Source organism: Marmota marmota, unplaced genomic scaffold, assembly GCF_001458135.2.
Source record: "Marmota marmota marmota unplaced genomic scaffold, marMar, whole genome shotgun sequence".
Classification (NCBI taxonomy): Eukaryota; Metazoa; Chordata; class Mammalia; order Rodentia; family Sciuridae; genus Marmota; species Marmota marmota.
In genome coordinates, this window is record NW_026000241.1 from 12,505,593 (window position 1) to 12,524,705 (window position 19,113).

The following is a 19,113-nucleotide window of genomic DNA, read 5'->3' on the forward strand; positions in this document are numbered from 1 at the left end:
TTCAAACTTGCTAACATAAGTTTAAAATTTATCTTGATTTGTTTTTTTTTTTTTTTTATTGAGATGGTTTCCCTGTGTTGCCAAGGTTGCCAGAAACTCCTGGGCACAAGAAGTAGCTGGGACTATAGGTGTAGGCATTGCCTATGATCAAACTCTTATATTACTCTAAGAAACAGCTCCAGAGAGAGAATTGCTTGAATGTTTTAAGCCACACTCAGAGGCAGAGGCAGGAGAATTGCCCAGTTCAAGGCCAGCCTTGGTAACAAAGGGGTTACAGGTGATACCACTGCCCTGGCTCTCACTTGATTTACTTTCCCCGAAGATTAGTGATGTTGAACATTTATGTGTTGACAATTGGTTTATTGTCTTTGGAGAAATGTATATGCATATTTTTTGCCCTTGTTTGAATTTTTGTTGTAGGAGTTCATTATATGTTCTTGGTATTAATATCAGATATGATTTGAAAAACATTTTCCCATTCCCCGGCTTTCTGTTGATAGGGTCCTTTGAACAGAAATTATTTTTTTAACTGCATTTTTTTTTTTTTTTTACAACTGAGTCTTCATCTTAACACCAGTCAGAATGGCAGTCTTCAAGAATACAAACAATAAAATGCTAGAGAGGATGTGTAGAAAAAGGAACACTTTGGCATTTTTGGTGAGATTGTAAATTACTACAACCACTATGGAAATTAGTATGGAGATTCTGCAAAAAGCTAGGAATGGAACCACCTTGTGATCCAGCTATACCACTCCTCAGTATTTATCCTAAAGAAATAAAGACGTTATGCTATAATTGTACATGCATACCCATGTTTATAGCAGCACAATTCACAGTAGCTGAGTATAGAACTGGCCTAGGTGTCAGTGGACAAATGGATAAAGAAAATGTATGTATGTATACACAAAGAAGTTTTATTCAGCCATAAAGAATGAAATTGTCATTCGCAGGAAAATGGATGAACTTGAGAATGTTAAGTGAAATACGCCAAACTCAAAGTGGGAAATTGTATGTTTGTCTTACAGATGGAAGCCAGAAAGGAAAAAGTTTTTGGTGGGGGAATCTCATGACAAGGGAGATTAATAGAGGAAAGGGAGGGAGGAGAGGGAAAGTGGAAATACTGGGAAACAGTATTAGGCAAATTACATTGTTATATTGTGTGCATGTAGCAACAAATCCCACCATTATATACAACCATGATGTAACAATAAAAATGTGGAAAGTAAACATTGACTTGTACTTTGCATTGTACCAGGTTTTCATGGTAAAAAAGATATCAAGATATATTGGAGAAAAACATCCATTCTGAGTTTGTTACTTATGTTCAAAATGACTTATCTGCACTATTTTTCTTCAGCTCTTGTTGATAAAGTTGAATATTGGTTTGTGAATTTTTCTTTTATCTTAGCTTTTGTTTATTCTATAAAAGGTGAATTTTGAGTTTATAGAATTTAGGTTTACTAACATATATTATCCTTCAGTAATTATTCTGTGCTAATCATGCAGCTAGCTTGCATTTATAAATTCCATTTTTGTTTACTATTTAGGAGCTAAAGATGCTGTTTTATCATATGTAAGAAGTTGGACCAGAGATGGAAAACTTTATTCTGTATGAGGAGATTGGCAGAGGAAGCAAGACTGTTGTCTACAAAGGGCGACGGAAGGGAACAATCAATTTTGTGGCGATTCTTTGTACTGAAAAGTGCAAAAGACCTGAAATAACCAACTGGGTGAGTCAAGTGTGTTCTCATCTGTCTGAGGAGGGACGAAGCTACAACCAAGCAAATGTGGCATATGAACGGAATCTACTGAACTCCTTTTGTCAAATGCCACATTTCCCACCTGGATGGGTTGGTTACCTGTCTATTCAGTGCCACCAGTCCTGAAAAATGACAATTAAACATAACCAGGTTATCGCCAACTTAAGGCTTTTTGTTGTTTTTTGGTGCAAGGGAAGCTGTATTCTTCTATAATTTAGTGTATGTATATGAAACTTTTGGAAAGGACATTGGGTCAAAGTGACTTGGCTTTGAAGTAACTGTCACTGTACAGCCTAGGCTTCTTGGACCCTACCTTTTAAAAAAATTGTATTAAAATATAAAGTTTACCACCTTGGTGTTTTAAATTTTACAGTTCAGTTATAAGTACATTCATATTGTTATGCTAGCACCATCACCATCCTCTTCCATAACTATTCATCTTATAAAACTAGAACTCTATACCCATTAAAAAAAATCAATTCTAGGACTGGGGTCGTAGCTCAGTGGTAGAGTGCTTGCCTCACATGTGTGAGGCCCTGGGTTTGATCCTCAGCACCACATAAAAGAAAGATATTGTGTCCATCTACAACTAAAGAAAAATTGAAAAATCAGTTCTGTCCTGTCCTCCAGCTCCTCGCAACTACCACTCTATTTTATTTTGTCCTTAGGCTTTTGATGCCTGTAGGTACCTCCTATAAGTGGTATCATACAGTATATGTGTGATTGATTCATTTTGCATAATGTCCTCAAGGTTCATCTGTGTTGTAGCATGCCAGAATTTTTCCTTTGTATATCAACCTAGTACATGCTGCATTTTGCTTCATATATCAATATCCATTTGAGTTGCTTCCATGTTTTAACTATTGTGGATAAAACTGCTATGAATATGCATGTACAAACATCTCCTGCTTTCAGTTCCTTTACAAATATACCGAGAGGTGGTATGGCTGGATCCCATGGAAGTACTCCATATTTTGAGGAACCACTATGCTGTTTTCCATAGTGGATATACATTTTAGCCTTTCATCCAACAGTGTATGAGGGTTCCAGTTTCTCCATATCACCACCAATACTTGTTATGGTGTTTTTTTATGGCCAAAACATTGTTTTGATTTGCATTTTTCTAATGACGAGTGATGTTGCATAGCATTTCACGTGATCATCGACTATTGTATTTTTTTTTTTTTTTTTGAGTGGTGCTGGAGATCAAACCTAGGGGCCTGCTGCATGCTGGACAAACGCTATATCATTGAGCTACATCCCAGCTCTATATTTTTAGAGAAATATTTATTCTAGTTATTTGCCCATTTTATTTTTCTATTTTGTGGAACTGAGTGCTTGAATCCAGGGGTTGCTGAGGCTGGCTGGAACTTATGATCCTCCTGTCTCAGCCTCTCAAGTTGTTGGGATTATAAGTATGTACCTGGTTCTTTGCCGGTGTTTTAATGTGATTAAGTTTTACGAGTTCTCAAAAAAATTGAGTGATCTCATCACATATGATTTGTAAATGTTTTTCTCATTTGCAAATGTTTTCTCTAGATTGAATTTTTCACTGTTGATAGTTTGTACAAAAGTTTTAATTTTTAAGAAGTCTAGTTTTTTCTTTCATTGCCTACCCTTTTGGTGTTATATTCAAAAATCACTGCCAAATCTAATGTTGTGAAGCTTTTGTCCTATAATTTCTTTTTTGAGTTATATAGGTTTAACTTTTTAAAATTTTTTGTTGTAGATAGACAAAATACTTTTATTTTTATATAGTGCTGAGGATCGAACCCTGTGCCTCACATCTGCTAGGCAAGTTCTCTACCACTCGGCTACAACCTCAGCCCTAGTTTTAACTTTTGTGTATAGGTCTTTGATTCATTTTGTGTTAGTTTTCTATATGGTATTAGATAAGGGTCCCAATTTGTGTTTTTGCATGTGAACATCCAGTTTTCCTAGTATCATTTGTTGAAAAGACTGTTATTTCCTCCATTGAATGATTTTGGCACTTTTGTTTGAAAGTCATTTGACTGTATCTGTGAGAATTCATTTCTTGGCTCTGTACTATTTCATTGGCCTGTGTCTTGTTCTTATTTACACTTATAATTATAGCTTTGAAGTTAAGTGTTGACATTAGGAAGTGTGCATCCTCCCACTTGTTCTTCTTTTGCAATATCACTTTGGTTATTTGGCATGCCTTGAGATTGTGTGAATTTTTGTTCAGGTTTTTGTACTTACGCAAAAAACCTGGAATTTTGGAAGGGATTACATTGAATGGCTAGGTTGTGTTGGCTAGTATTGACATCTTAAATCTGCTTCATGAACATGGGATATGTTTCCATTTGTCTTTTTAAAAGTTTGTTCAACAGGGCAGGGGTTGTGGCTCTGGTAGAGTGCTTGCCTAGCATGTGTGAGGCACTGGGTTTGATCCTCAGCACCACATAAAAATAAATAAAATAAAAAAATAATTTGGAAATATTTCTAAAAAAAAAAAATTCAACAATGTTTTGCAGTTTTCATTATATACGAGTCTTACCTCTTTATTTAATACTTATGAAATTTATTTTTTTTCTTTACAGTGTTGGGGATTATACCTAGGACATATTAGGCAAGCACTGTCATTGAGCTATAGTGCTCCCCCAACCCCCCGCCATTTTATTCTTTTTGATGGTATTATAAATGGAATTGTTTTCTTTATTTTCAAATTTGTTAGTGTATAGAAGTAAAGCTAGTTTTGGAGTGTTGACTTTGTACTGTGCTACTTGACTATGTTTATTCTGCTAGTTTTTTTTTTTTTTTGGTACAGGGGATTGAACTCGGGGGCACTCAACCAGTGAGCCACATTCCCAGCCCTATTTTGTAATTTTGTATTTTATTTATTTAGAGACAGGGTCTCAATGGGTTGCTTAATGCTTCACTTTTGCTGAGGCTGGCTTTGAACCCATGATCCTCCTGCCTCAGCCTCCAGAGCTGTTGGGATTATAGGCATGTGCCACTGCACCAGGCTCTGCTGGTTTTTTGTATGTGGAATTTTTAGGGCTTTCTACATATAAAATCAATTATGTCATCTGCAAGCAGAGAATTTTGTTTTTCTAATTAGGAAGGAAAGTAAAATTCTTAACTAAATATTCTAGCTGGGACTTCTAATACTTTGAATAAAACTGAGAATGGATATTCTTGCTTTATTCCTGATCTTATAGGAGAAGTTTTCAACCTTTCACCATTGAGTATGTTGCTTGCTTTGGTTTTTCAAATACAGATTTCATATGTTGAGATAGTTTCCTTCCATTCCTAGTTTGAGGTTTTTTTTTTCCACAACAAGTGTTAACTTTTGTCAAGTGTTTTTTTTTCTGCATTAAGTGAGATGATCATGTGCCGTTTTTCTTCATTCCGTCAATGTGGTATGTTGTCTCGATTTCATATTTTAAACTATATTTGTTTTAGGAATAAATACACTTGGCTATGGTGTATAATTCTTTTAATATGTTGAATTCAGTTTGTTAGTGTTTTGTTGGACATACTGTTTTTAAAGTTTTTAAATGTTTTTTTAGTTATAGGTGGACACAATCTTTATTTTATTTTTATGTGGTGCTGCTGAGGATCGAACCTGGTGCCTCACACATGCTAGGTGAGCGCTCTACCTCTGAGCCACAATCCCCAGCCCTTTTTGGACCTTTTTGTAACTATAGCTTCAGGTATCCTAATTTACAAGTCACCTCTTTCAGGATACTCCTGGGTAATCTATCTAGCTAACATAGTAAAGTCATTTTTGTTAAAGTGTCATCCCTTTCTCTGATCACATTCCATTGGCATTTTGGAGTCCATCAGTGGCTTAATTTAGGGGTGGTGGTGAATAATTGGGAATTTTCAGAGACTACAATAGAGCCATCAGGTGGGAAGATTTTAGGCAGGAGACTTTGTGACACTTTTGAAACTTATCAAGGTCCAGAATGAGTGCCACCTCTACTAAATCTCTTGACTCTTTCACCCTGGCAGGGGACCTGATCACAGCCGGGAGACAATCTTGCCAGGAGAATGCAATTTGTGACACATACTGCAAATGCCAGATGTGAAAGTGGATGCCAGAATCCCAGTGAAAACATGTTAGTAACTGGTGCTGTTCCAAGTACAACAAATGCTATTGAGAATTGTGCTGGATACCAGGAGGAGTGCTTATGTAGGGCTGGGGTTTTGGGGGTCTTGGGTCCTAGGCACAACTAGGTAGAGTCCTGGAGCCATGACATAACTGGCTGGATGAACTTGGTCTAGTTGTCGAACTGGTTTAAGCCTCATCTTCAGTGGGAAAATCTAAAGTTTTCTTTATAAAAAGGGAAAATAGCAGTACTCACCTAAAGAGTTGAGAATTTACTGTGAAAATCTACCCCAAAATCTGTAATGTCATTTTTTTCCTTCCACATTAATTATTGTCATTACTCTTATTTCTGAGTCGACTAAGGATAAACTCTGATTTTTCTGTCAGTTCTTCCTAAGCCCTTCATATTTCTTTCCCTGGTGTTTCCACAGTACCTGGTTCCTGGACTCTTCTTTAAAATACTGCATCCTATCCATACTGGTTAATGAATGACTGAGTGCCTTGTGGGGCTGCCGTGGCCTGTTTCTTGGGACCTCTGATCCCACCCCCTGACATCATAAGTGGTCACCAGACACCTGGCCAGTGCCCATATCTGTGGCTGATGACCTATTTTGAACATCACCTCTTTCCATAACAGGATTTATCAATTTTACTGTTTGTCTTCCCATGTCTGACTCTATCATAGCTCCAAGCTCACCATTTACACTCATTCATTCAACATGTACTTACTGGGTCCCTGCTCTGTTCTGGCACATTTCTAGTCCCTGGAGATTGAGCAGTGAGGAAGACAAAGTCCCTATCCTCAGGAAACTTCCATTTTGTTTGGAAAGATCTGTAATAGTTACTAGTGTGGGTTGCCAGAAGAAAAATAAAGCAGGTAATGGAAAGAATGATGATGGTCACTGCATAGTTAGGGCAGCTGGAAGGATCCTGAGGTGAAATGTGGGCAGAGGTGAGGGAGGGAGGGAGCCAGCCAAGAGAGTGTCTGGGGTGGAGAATGGGGATAACCAGGCAAAGGAAGCAGCAAGTGTGCAGGCCTGGAGGTTGGAGAAAGTTTGGTGTGGGTGAGGGAACAGGAGAGACCAGTGTGGCCAGGACATGGTAGTTGGGGAGGGTCCCTTGCTGGTGGGAAGACTTACAGGGTTTTCAGGAGGGGGGTGACAGGCTCCTGAGTAAGTTCTCTCTGGCATCTGTATGGAGAAGAGATTGTGCAGATTGGGTAGAATTGGGGAGCTAGTTGGGAGACCATTGTAAGCGGGGAATGGTGGTGACTGGGACTAGGGTGGTTATAGTAGAGATGGTGAGAAGTCATAGATAGGGTGTTTATTTACATACTCATTTAAGGTAGACTTTCAAATTTTTTTTTTAAATTTATTTTTAGCTGTAGTTGGACACAATATATTTTATTTTTGTGTGGTGCTGAGGATCGAACCTAGGGCCTCACATATGCTAGGCGAGTGCTCTACCTCTGAGCCACAACCCCAGCCCCTCAAATTTTCTTTCAAGTTTTGTCTAGTAAGTTCTTTGAGGTATTATTTGAGATAAAATGCACAGATCAGTCTACAACTCAATGGCTTCTTTTTCCTCAGTATTGGAGAATAAACCCAGGGTTGCTTTACCACTGAGCTATGTCGCCAGCCTTCCCTATCACCCATTTTGATTTCGAGACAGGGTCTTGCTGAGTTACCAGGGCAAGTCTTGAACTTGAGATCCACCTGGCTCAAGTCTTTTGAGTTGCTAGGATTACAGGTGTATTCCACCATGCTCAGTTCATATTTGATGACTTCAATCAAACATATACAGTCTTGTAACAAATCTCCAAGTCAATATATAGAGTATATCCCTCTTTCCAGAAAGTACTTCATGCCTCTTCACAAATATCTTGTTCTTCAATACCCTTTTGTAACGACTACCCTTATTTCTGGCATTGAAGATTTTTTTTCTTAAACCTCAAATAAATGGATTCCTGTGGTGACTCTTGTGTTGTACTTCTTTTTATTATCATACTTTTGAGATTTATCTGTTATTGCAAGTATTAGTCACTTTATTTACCAAAAAGTATACATTTGTGTGCACACACGCGCTTGGGATTGAACACAGGGGTATTTAACTACTGAGCTATATCCCCAGCCCTTTTTATATATAATTTTGAGACAGGGTCTCCCTAAGTTGCTGAGGCTGGCTTTGAATTCATGATGCTCCTGCCTCAACCTCCTGAGCAACTGGAATTACAAATTACAAGTATGCTCCACTGTGTCCAGCTTGAGTCTTTTTATAGAAGTAAAGCATACATGCAAAAAAGTATTCAATCATAGTTGTTCAAATCTTCCTGAAGATGTGCTTATGCATCTAGCATCCAGCCACAGAACATGAGCATTATTCTGCAGACCGTTCATACCTTTTTTCAGACCCTCTCCTCAAGTATGATGACGGTCCTGACTTCTTACATTACAGATATTGTCTTGCTGGTTTTGAGCTTATGTGAACAGATAATTTTGCGTTCTCTTGTAAAGTAGAGCTGAGGGTTTAGATCATGAATTGGATATGAAGTGTGAAAGAGAAACCAAAGATTATTCTACAATTTTGGGCTGGGGTGACTGGATTGATGGTGATGTCATTTCCTAAGAGGGGAAAGTCTAGGTACGAGGGTTCATTGGTCACTTAAATTTTGAGGTATCCATTTTTACATACAAACAGATATGTAAAGACAATGAGTGTTTGAGTCTGCATTTAGGGGGAAGTTCAGGGTGGAGTTGAATATTTGAGTGTCATTAGCTGGTAGGTATTAGGTGAATATGAGAAGATGGGTGAGCACTGAGGACCTTCACTGCAACGCATAGCATAAGCAGAAGTAGCAAAGTAGTATGAAAGGGAGCATCCAGTGAAAGGAGAGCTGGAAAAGAATGGGATGATGTGCTGTGGACTGACTTGGTCATTGCCCATTCTGGCATGCTTTCTTGTTCTGCAGACTCGGGGAAGCTACAAACAGCAATTCTCCAATTTATAGAGTTTTTGATGAAATTATCCCCTTTAGATGTACTAGAGGAGACTTGGTTTCCAAACTGATGTAAGTGATGAGAGAGGCCTCAAGGGACCGATTTGTCAGTTGGGCTGAGACTGGTGGTGCTGGATGTCTGTCTTAGTGGTGGCAGAGGTAACACACTAGCTGTCAGCTGTTTCTGGTTGTGGCTTAGTTTTATGGTGTGATTTTTGGGAATCTTCTGGAAGTTCAGCTTAGAAGCTGTCCAATGAACCTTATTGACAATTGTTCGAGTTTCCCATGCCCCTGAGGGGTTTCTTTTGTTGCCAGAGTGAATTCAGTTTTCTGAAGCTGAAAACTTTGGCCAAATATGTGGTGTCATGGAAATCAAGTAAAGAAAGTGATGCAGGGAGAAGAGAAATCAATTGTGTGAAATGCAGCTGATAAGGTGAGGACTGAGGATTTGACAACAGAGGCCACGGATGACCTTAAAGATGGTGGTTTTGGTGAATTGCTGTGGATAAAAGCCGGAACTGGTTTAAGAGGAAGTGGGAGGAGGTGGAGGCCACTCTTGAGTTTTGATGAAGCAAGGAGCAGAGAAATAAGGTGACAGCTGGATGGCAATATGGGGCATTAGGAGTTACATGTGACTCCTGATGAGAGACCTCAAATCCCAGGGCTTGAAGCAGATGGCCTGTTTTCTCAGGTGAAGGAAGTCTTGGATTTATAACCTGGTTTCACCAAACGCCTCTTAGCTATCGTTTGTCTCTTCTGTCTTTATTGCTTGGCTCTGTGTTTAAGGCCACTTTACAGTTGCTGGGTGACAATACCTTTAGCCATCATGCCAGTTTTCCTGGGTAGGAAGGGGGTGCTTAGGTGTTACTTGGTGTCTTGAATAAAACCCCTTTAAAGTTTCCTAGGAAACTTCAGCCAGTGACTTGACTAACATCTTGGTGCCTTTCCTCTGCCCCCTCACCTGTACAGAAAGTGAGGAAGTGTTTTTTTTTTTCTGTCCAGGCATGAAGCTGTCTTTGGCAATATAGGAACTCTGTATTAATCATGTAGGTGAAAGGGGTATTAGGTAAGCCACTGGAGCCTCTCCACAGAGATAATTGCAGGGAATGAGCCAGTATAAAGGGAAAATGAATGTAGGGTAGGGAGGAGATGGCTGTCAAAGTGAAGTTTGCATGGGATCTTGTATACCTGAGGAAACGGTGGCTTTTGAAAGGAGGGTGGACAGTTGAGAGGAGAATGGGGTAGAGATAAGGATGCTGCTTGATAGACCTGGTGTCAGGAGCAAGAGAAAGTCCTGAGGGATTTTGCTGTCTCTGAAATTAGCAGTCATCAATTAAGAGGTGGGAGGAGGGGAAGGCAGTATTAGAGGTTTGAGGAAAGAGGAGGTGAGAATAGCCTCTTGAAGGTCAGGTAATTGGTGGCCTTTTGAGATTGTGACCTGGTGGTTTGTGTCTACTTCAGCTGTTGAATATATGCAGGATTGTAGAAGGCTGAATTTAGCTGGAATTGGGATCTAGGACAAGGGAAAGGGAAGTGAGTGTGCTCACAGGCATGTGTGGTAGATTTTGGAGGTCATGATTTTTAGGGAAAACTAGCAACACTTCTCTCAAATATAATGGGGGTCACAAATATAATTGTATGTTTCCTAGTAGCCACATTGAAAAAGAAAAAAGGGACTGGGGGTGTAGCTCGGTGGTAGAGCATCTTCCTTACATGTGCAAGGTTCAGGTTTGAGATTTGATCTCGGGCAACACACACGAACACAAGGGTAAAATTAACTTAAATGTATTAAAACACAATAAATACAGTACCTTATTTCAACACGAAATTTTTGATCAAAACTTGGTCATTTCCATTCATTCAGGTATTAAGTTTTTAGAATCTGGTGTATATTTGACACTTAGAACATATCTGTTCATATTGGCTGCTTTGTAATTGCCCTGTATGGCAAGCAGCTCCTATATTGTATAGTACGGGTCTGCAGAGTAACTGTGGGTGGTTGAGGTGGGGGTAGGCGGCAAGGTTGCCAGAGATGATGTGGCCCTGTAATGAACACCGGAAGAGTAAGTAGGTATTGGGTGGAAGTTGAATACTGGGGAGTGTCAGAGTGTGCTGAGGACTGAATTCTGATGGTGAATCTGTGGGAATTTCATCTCTTTCCATCAGGACCTCTGTGTTCCTGTGCCTGAATCAGTGGGCATCCTTAAACATGCTTGCTACATGGCCTTCACCATTCTTTAGTGGTCTTTTTAGTTTTATGGTTTCTTAGTCCTTAAATTCTTTCTTGATCACTCTGATTATTGTTTTTCTCATCTGTTTTCTAAATCATTTTCCTATAATTGTGTTACACTATGAGCTTATCTAGTTCTGAGAGTGTACCACATATTCCATTTTTAAAAAGCTCTATTTCTAAATGATCACAAATCTTATTGTCACTTTTTTTTTTTAAAAAAGAATCTGAGGCACTTTTGTACTTGTCAGCCATTCTAGGTATTTTCAAAGACTTCTTAAAATTGTATAAGTTTAAAATACAACATGTTTTCACTTACATCTACATAGTGAAATGATTACTACAGATAAGCAATTTAACATAACTGTCATTTTATATAGTAAAGATGTGTGTGTATGTAGAGCACCTACGATCTAGTCTCTTGGATAATTTCCAGTAAAACTACAGAATTAGCTATAGTCCATATGCTGTATTTTTGGGTCTTTAGACTTATTCATCTTGCATAACTGCAATTTTGTGCTTTTTGACCTTCATCTCCCCATTTCTCTCCCCCTCCCACTTCTGGTTAGCCTCTTTCTATTTTGTATTTACATAATCCACTTTTTTTGGTAGATTATTTTCAATCCCCGGGGATTGAATCCAGGGATGCTTAACCACTAAGCTACATCTCCAGCTCTTTTCATTTTCTATTTTGAGATAGGGCCTTGCTAAGTTGCTGAGGCCGACTTTGAATTCGTGATCTTCCTTCCTCCAGAATGACTGGGCATGTGCCACTGTACCTGGTTTATAATCCACTTTTTAAAAAGATTTAATTATAAGTCTTGATGATTGACTTCTAATGCACATAGCTTTGTGATTTTAGTTTTCATATTTAATGGAATTTTAAAGCAAAGCCCCTGAAGCAATTTAGTATTTTTAAATTGACAGACTTTTGCATTTTTGTTTTTAGTGCACAAGTATTAAGGTCAAATAAAAATATACAGTTTTAAGATCACTGTGTTCATTGTGATTTCTTTTAATAATCTGGATAAATTGACATTAGGACTCAATAAGAATATTTTTGAAAAAGAAGATTGTAAAATCCTGAGTTCTTTTAAATGTTATAAAAGTAATGCATACTCATAATAGAAAATCTGGACAATATAGAAAAATGGATAGAAGAAAAAAGGTACACTGAAGACAATCGCTGTTAGTTTTGGTTTGTCTTTGTTTTTTTCTTTGAGATGGGGTATTATGATGTTGCCCAAGCTGACCTTGAACTTCAGACCTTCTTACCTCAGCTTCCCAAGTGACTGGGATTACATGCAAGCACCACCACAATGTGTGAGGTCTTTATTTTTTAGTATCCCATCATATCTATTCTCTGTGTATGTAAGGTGCAACAGTTATTAACTAAGCTTTGTGTTCTGAGCACCTTTAAGGTAGGTGAGGCTAAGCTATGATGTTCAATAATTCAGATCTATTAAATGCATTTTCTACTTACAGTATTTTCAATTTAGGATGGATTTATTGGACTACAACCTCATAAGTCAAGGAGCATCTATATTTCTACTAACAGCTGCATGTACATCTTCTAGTTATTAACCATAAATCTTGTACAATCTGTATTTACACAGATGCATATCTTTTTTTTTGTTGCGGGGCTGGGGATTGAACACATGGCCTTGTACATGCAAGGCAAGTACTCTATCAACTGAGCTATATCCTCAGCCCCCAGATGCATGTTTTTTAAGATTATACACTGTTAGCATTTTTCCATGTGACTGGCATTCCTAACCATTATTTCTAATGTCTGTAAGTAAATTCCACCACTTTTCTTTTTAATATATTTTTAGTTGTAAATAAACACACAGTATCTTTGTTTTTAATGTGGTACTCAGGATCAAACCCAGCGCCTCACACATGTGAGGCAGGTGCTTTACCACTGAGCTACAACCCCAGTCCATTTTCTACTGTTTTCTTATCCATGTCCCAATTACATAGTTAGGTGCTTCTCATATCTGAGTTTAAGAACTTCTTAAAGTGAATGCTGTATGTTTTATAGGTCCGTCTCACCCATGAAATTAAACACAAGAATATTGTAACTTTTCATGAATGGTATGAAACCAGCAATCATCTCTGGATGGTGGTGGAACTCTGCACAGGTAAGGCTGTAAGGCATGCTCTGAAGTAGTCCCCTGATGCAGTATTGAAACATAGTGTATGTTTGTATTTACCTTTTTAAAAAATTTGGTGGCACTGTGGAATTGAACTCGGAGCCTCATGTATTACCACTGAGCTATATCCCCAGCTCCTGTTGCTTTTTAAAAATCGTCTATTATAGATATTATTATGTTAATTTGAAAAGCTATTGCTTGATGAATATTAGGGAAGGGCAAAAGATAAAAGATGTTTGGTAAAAGGAAAGATTATATAAAAGTTTATTTGGAGTTTACTTTGTTATTAAATTACCTGTATAGAAACTTGATATTTTAAAGTGATGATTAACTTGTCAAGCAAGTTTTCACAATAAATAAAAATAAACGCTAGATGTTAACTAGTTTTTAATTATCTAGTACATTCATAAAGCTGTTATCCTTTGGCTTTATGAAAAGGATACTTGCACTTTATAAGAACTGAAGCAATGTGGGAAAAGTACAGAGATGAACCAATAATTCTCACTCCTTGACAATGGAGATGTTATAGCTGTCTACACAATGTTCTGGGACTACATATAGGGAAGAAGGTGAATGAATACATTTTATCTGGACTTTTAGCCTTAACATTTTGAGTTTATCAGAAAAAAACTAATAAGCATCACCATTGGTGTACTTTATACCTTGATTAGTAATAAAGGATCATTGAATATTGATGTAATGTGATTATTTGCATTATGAATTTTGCTTGTCAGCAGTCAGAATTTATAAAACTTAAAACCAAATTACTTTTAGGGCTAATTTGTATTTTTCTGAGTCGGTGTGAGGGGGTCATGGTGGGATTACCTTCATAGACATACACACTGGCAACGTGATCAGGGGATACCCCTAATGTTATTTTGACTTCAGCTGTTTGTTTCTGACCCCTGACCAGGTGTAATATCCTATCTTAAATTATACCAATGTTGGTTCCTCATCCACCAAAAGAAAATAAACCCAGAATACCTTTTTTTTTCCCATCATAGTCATTCTGATTAAACTTTCACACACCAGCTGAGACACTCCTTTATCAGAACTTGACTCCTGTTATAATCTTGATGCTTTAATTAAAAGTTTGCCCCTGGCACTTAGATGATAAGAGGCAGGACTGGCACCTTTGAAGGATAGAACAATAGAATTCACAGTGTGCTTGGCTTTGGCTTTTTGTCTCAATGGTGCCCAGTAAGGGTTGTGACAGCCACATTAGGGAGGGTGTCATCCTTTTTGCCATACAGCGCTTTGTGGAATGTGACCTGATGCTGCATGTGAGTAAACGAGCCTACGCTTTGTATGTTTAAGTGTACAGTTTGGGGTTAATGTTTAATTTTTGCAGCTGTTTATTTCCTAGGGGATTTGGGGGGATTATCCTCTCATCCATTTGCTGACTTAATACCATCCTTCCAGGTGCTTCCTGGGACTGACTCTAGGGTATGGTCACAGACATTGTTTACAGTGCAAAACCACTATGTATACAACTAGTCTATCAGGGTTTACTGTTTAAATCATATTTTAATGCTCACTGTCAGCCAGTATTGAACTTCTCAGAGACTTTGTGATGTTGGTGGGTTAAAATGGATGATTTTAATCAACTTATTGCAGGTGGTTCCTTAGAAACAGTTATTGCTCAAGATGAAAACCTCCCAGAAGATGTTATAAGAGACTTTGGGATTGACCTGATTACTGGATTATATCATCTTCATAAACTTGGCATTCTCTTTTGTGACATTTCTCCTGGGAAGGTAATTTATGAGTTTTGATTTCCTAATGGCTTATATCTCAATTTAGAGTGCTTTCTTCAAAGGTGTTACTTTTTTAAATGAAAGAAAATGTGTAGTACTACATTTTAGCTGCCTATTTAAGGAGTTTTTGGAATGTAAAGCCTCTCTTCCTTTCAGAGGTCTTTGAGTAAGTGCTTATTGCCACTGAGGTATATTGTAAATGATGAACCCAATAGGTAAGACTTTTAATTCTTAAATTATAGTACACATTTATGAACCATTATTTTAGCTTGGCAGTGGCATTCTTGGCAGTATATAGGCGATTCCTTATATCATGGATCAAATATTTTCTTTCTTGGTAAAATTGATTCCCATAACTAAATGTTCTTCAGTGTAAGTCATGAAACCTGCTTAGTTTGAGTTGCAGTCAATTTTTTAAAATTTATTTTAATTAGGTATATATGACAGCAAATGCATTTTGATTCATTGTACACCATTGCAACACAACTTTTCATTTCTCTGGTTGTATATGATGTAGCATTGTACTATATTTGCAGTCATATATGTACCTAGGGTAATGATGTCCATCTTATTCCACTATCTTTCCTGCCCCCATACCCCCTCACCTCTCCTCCCTTCCCTTTGCCCAAAGTTCCTCCATTTTTCCTCCCCCCACCCCGCACGCCATTATGGATCAGCATCCACTTATCAGAACATTTGGCCTTTGTTTTTTTGGGGATTGACTTTCTTTGCTTAGCATGATATTCTCTAATTGCATCCATTTACCTGCAAATGCCATATGTTATTTTCTTTAAATGCTGAGTAATATTCCATTGTGTATGTATACCACAGTTTCTTTATCCATTCATCTATTAAAGAACATCTAGATTGGTTACACAGTTTAGCTATTGTGAATTGAACTGCTGTAAGCATTGATGTGGCTGTGTCACCGTAGTGTGCTGATTTTAAGTCCTTTGGGTATAGACTGAAGAGTGGGATAGTTGGGTCAAATGGTGGTTCCATTTCAAGTTTTTAAAGAAATCTCCATACTGCTTTCCAAAGTGGCGAGTTGCAAATCAATTTTGACATAGAGACTATGTGATCCTGGACAAATCGCCCTGCTTCTCTCTGCCTTAGTTTCCTTCTTTGTGATATGTAGATAAATATTTTCAGAGTAGTTAAAAGGATTATGTATTATATCTAGGGTAAACTTCTAGGGTGCTTTCTGGCAGGTAGTGTGTCCAAAATCAATGGTAGCTATTACTGTTTTATAAGTATAGGTCTGGAGGAATTGCACATGTTACAAGGCTGAGGTTTCTTTATGCTAATGAAGTGAAAAACTGAATATTTCATTTGAACTTTATTTTAGTAGGCCATCTGTATAAGAAAATTAAACCTGAAAAGAGAACTTCATGAAACTTTAACATGTAAAGAAGTTCTAGTTTGAATTATTCATATGCTTACCCCAAGCCTGCAGCCACCCAACTGTCATTGTAGTGCTGAAAACAGCTATAGACAGTGTGCAAATGCATGGGTGTGGCTGTGTTTCAATAACTTTATTTAGGGATTCTGAAATTTGAATTTCATAGAATTTTCACATGTCAAATATTCTTTTGATTTTTTTTTTTTTTTTTTTTTTTAATCCACTTGGAAATGTAAAACTACTTAGGTCATAGCTGTGCAAATCCAGGCAGTGGCTGGATTTGGACCAGAGAATGGGAGTTTAATGAATTTTATCAGCTGTTATCTAAAATTCATGCTGATTTGTTAAGTAACGTGTGCTCTAAAGCAAGAGTTGGGAAAGGTTGGGCAGGATTCCTGTCTGTCAATAAAGTTTTATTGGAACACAGCCATCCTACACAATTCTTTAATAAAAATCTACTTAGTAGTCAGGACAAAGATACTCTGGTTTGCCAATGGTTCTCAAAGTGTGTTCCTTAGATCAGTATTAATATCTGGGACTTGTTAGAGATGCAGGTTCTTGGGCTTTACACTGGACTTTAGGAATCAAACTTTTGGGGAGTGACTAATAATCTGCACTTTAACAAGTCCTCAGAGGATTCTGATGCTTGAGGTCCAAAAACCACTTTTGTAGACTAATAGACACGTTGTAGTAAGTATTTATGACTAGAAGTTATGAGTTAACTTCAAGTTACTTTTAAAAACAGACGTGACCCAATCCATTGCAACCGCCTAGAAATATTCTTACTGACTCTAGAAGAAACCATGTCACTTCCCAGAATGTTTCTTAAAAAAAAATATGTATTCACAAATTATATTAGCAAACCTGAGTACTTATCACATGCTAGTCATAGTTATTAGCCCTTTGCTCGTATAAGTTCAAGTAACCCTTACAGTAGTCTGAAGACTTAGGTGTTTCACATTTTACACATGAAGTATCAGATAGCAAGTAAGTGTTGGGCTCAATTCTAGTTCTGTAAATTCAGAATTCTGGTTTTTACCTTTTATTATATTGCCTCTTGAATAAAAGACATCTCAGGTTGATGGATTTTCCAAGCCTCTTAGATGTCACGGAGGGTTGATAAATAGATTGTTAGGTATCATCATTCCTAGTTAGCCAAAAGGGAATTAGTTTCAGGACCCCCTTTTGTTACCAAAATCCTAGGATGCTCAAGTTCCTTATATAAGATGGCATAGTATTTTCAACTTATATTCTCCTGCGTATTTTAAATCTCTAGATTACTTATACAATAAGTGCTATGCTATGTAAATATTTGTTACATTACATTTATTGAATGATGACAAGAAAAAAGCTGAACAGGTTTAGTGTAGACCATATTAGTCAACTTCCTGTTGCCGTGACACAACACCAAACAATTCAAAAGGAGGGAGGATTTATTTTGGCTCACAGTTGCAGAGGTGTCAGTCTGTGATCATTTGGCTCTATTGTTTCTGGACCTGTGGTGAGCCAGAATGTTGGTGGGAAGCTTGTGTTAAAGCAAAACTCCTTACTTCATGATGGCTAGGAAGGTGAGAGGAAGAGGTTAGGTGTAAAATACACACTAAGGGAGCACCTTCAATGACCTACTTCCTCAAACTAGGCCCCACCTCCTAAAGTTTCCACTACTTCCCAATAGCACATTAAACTCTGAATCCATAATTGGATTGGTCCATTCATGAGATCAGAGCCCTTATGATACATTCAATTCTCAAAGGCCCACCTCTGAAAACTGCACTGGGGAACAAGGCTTCAACACATGAGCTTTTGGGAGACATTTAAGAACTAAACCATAGGGGGATTCAAGATGGTAAATTAGAAGACTGTATTCCTAGTTGCTCTGTGGCTCAGGCTTCAAGCAGGGAGAGTACTGCTTCATAGTGAGGTGGGTGAAAGGGATTTCTCTAAAATTCAATATTGGACAGTAAGAGTATCTTGGGGGTTCAGAAATCTTGAGAATGAAAGGAACATCTAGATACAGGAGGCATTTAGAACCCCAAATGTACAAGAACAAAAAACAACTCTGACACGTCATAATTAAAACATAGGACAAGGATAGAATTTTAAACGTCTCTAGAGAAATAGGCCATAGAGGCAGGCCAAAAGAATCATTTCAGGTTTCTGAGCACAAAGTCTAAAAGTCAGGAGGGCTTAGGATGATGCTTGTGTATTGCATGCGTGTGTGTATATTTTGAGTGTGTGTGTAAATAAAGTGGATTTAACAGATATCTGTTGTATGTTTCATCCAACAACTGAATATACTTCCTTCTCAGTGACTTAGAGAACTTGCTCCAAAATAGATCTTATTTTAGGCTACAAGGCAATTCTTAGCAAATACAAAAAATGATATAATTCCTTGAGTCTTATCAGATCGTAATGGAATGAAATTTGAAATCAGCACCCAAAAACCCTACAGAAACTAGATAACCACATGGATATTGAATAACACTCTTTTGAATGATGAATGGGTGATAGAAGGAATCAGGAGAAATTAAAGTCTTAGACCCAAATGAGAATAGAGGTACAACATACTAGAAAAAACACTGTGGAGGCAGTTTTAAGAGGAAAGTTTACAGCTATGAGTGTCTACATAAAAAAATCAGAAGAGCCCAAACTAACAACCTAATGATACGTCTTAAGGCCATTGTACAAGAAGAAACCAATTCCAGAACCTATAGAAGGAAGGAAATAATTAAGATCAG

The 19,113-nt window shown here is 37.7% G+C and overlaps 1 protein-coding gene across 1 annotated transcript in view; it reads left to right on the forward strand.

Moving 5' to 3' along the window:
* The window catches only part of Ulk4 (unc-51 like kinase 4), a 522,779-nt gene that overhangs the window by 1,480 nt on the left and 502,186 nt on the right, over window positions 1-19,113 (forward strand). Inside the window, 3 exon segments of the mRNA XM_048795329.1 lie at window positions 1,548-1,730; window positions 13,105-13,204; window positions 14,834-14,973. Coding sequence (XP_048651286.1) covers window positions 1,593-1,730; window positions 13,105-13,204; window positions 14,834-14,973 — 378 coding nt within the window. The 5' untranslated portion in view covers window positions 1,548-1,592.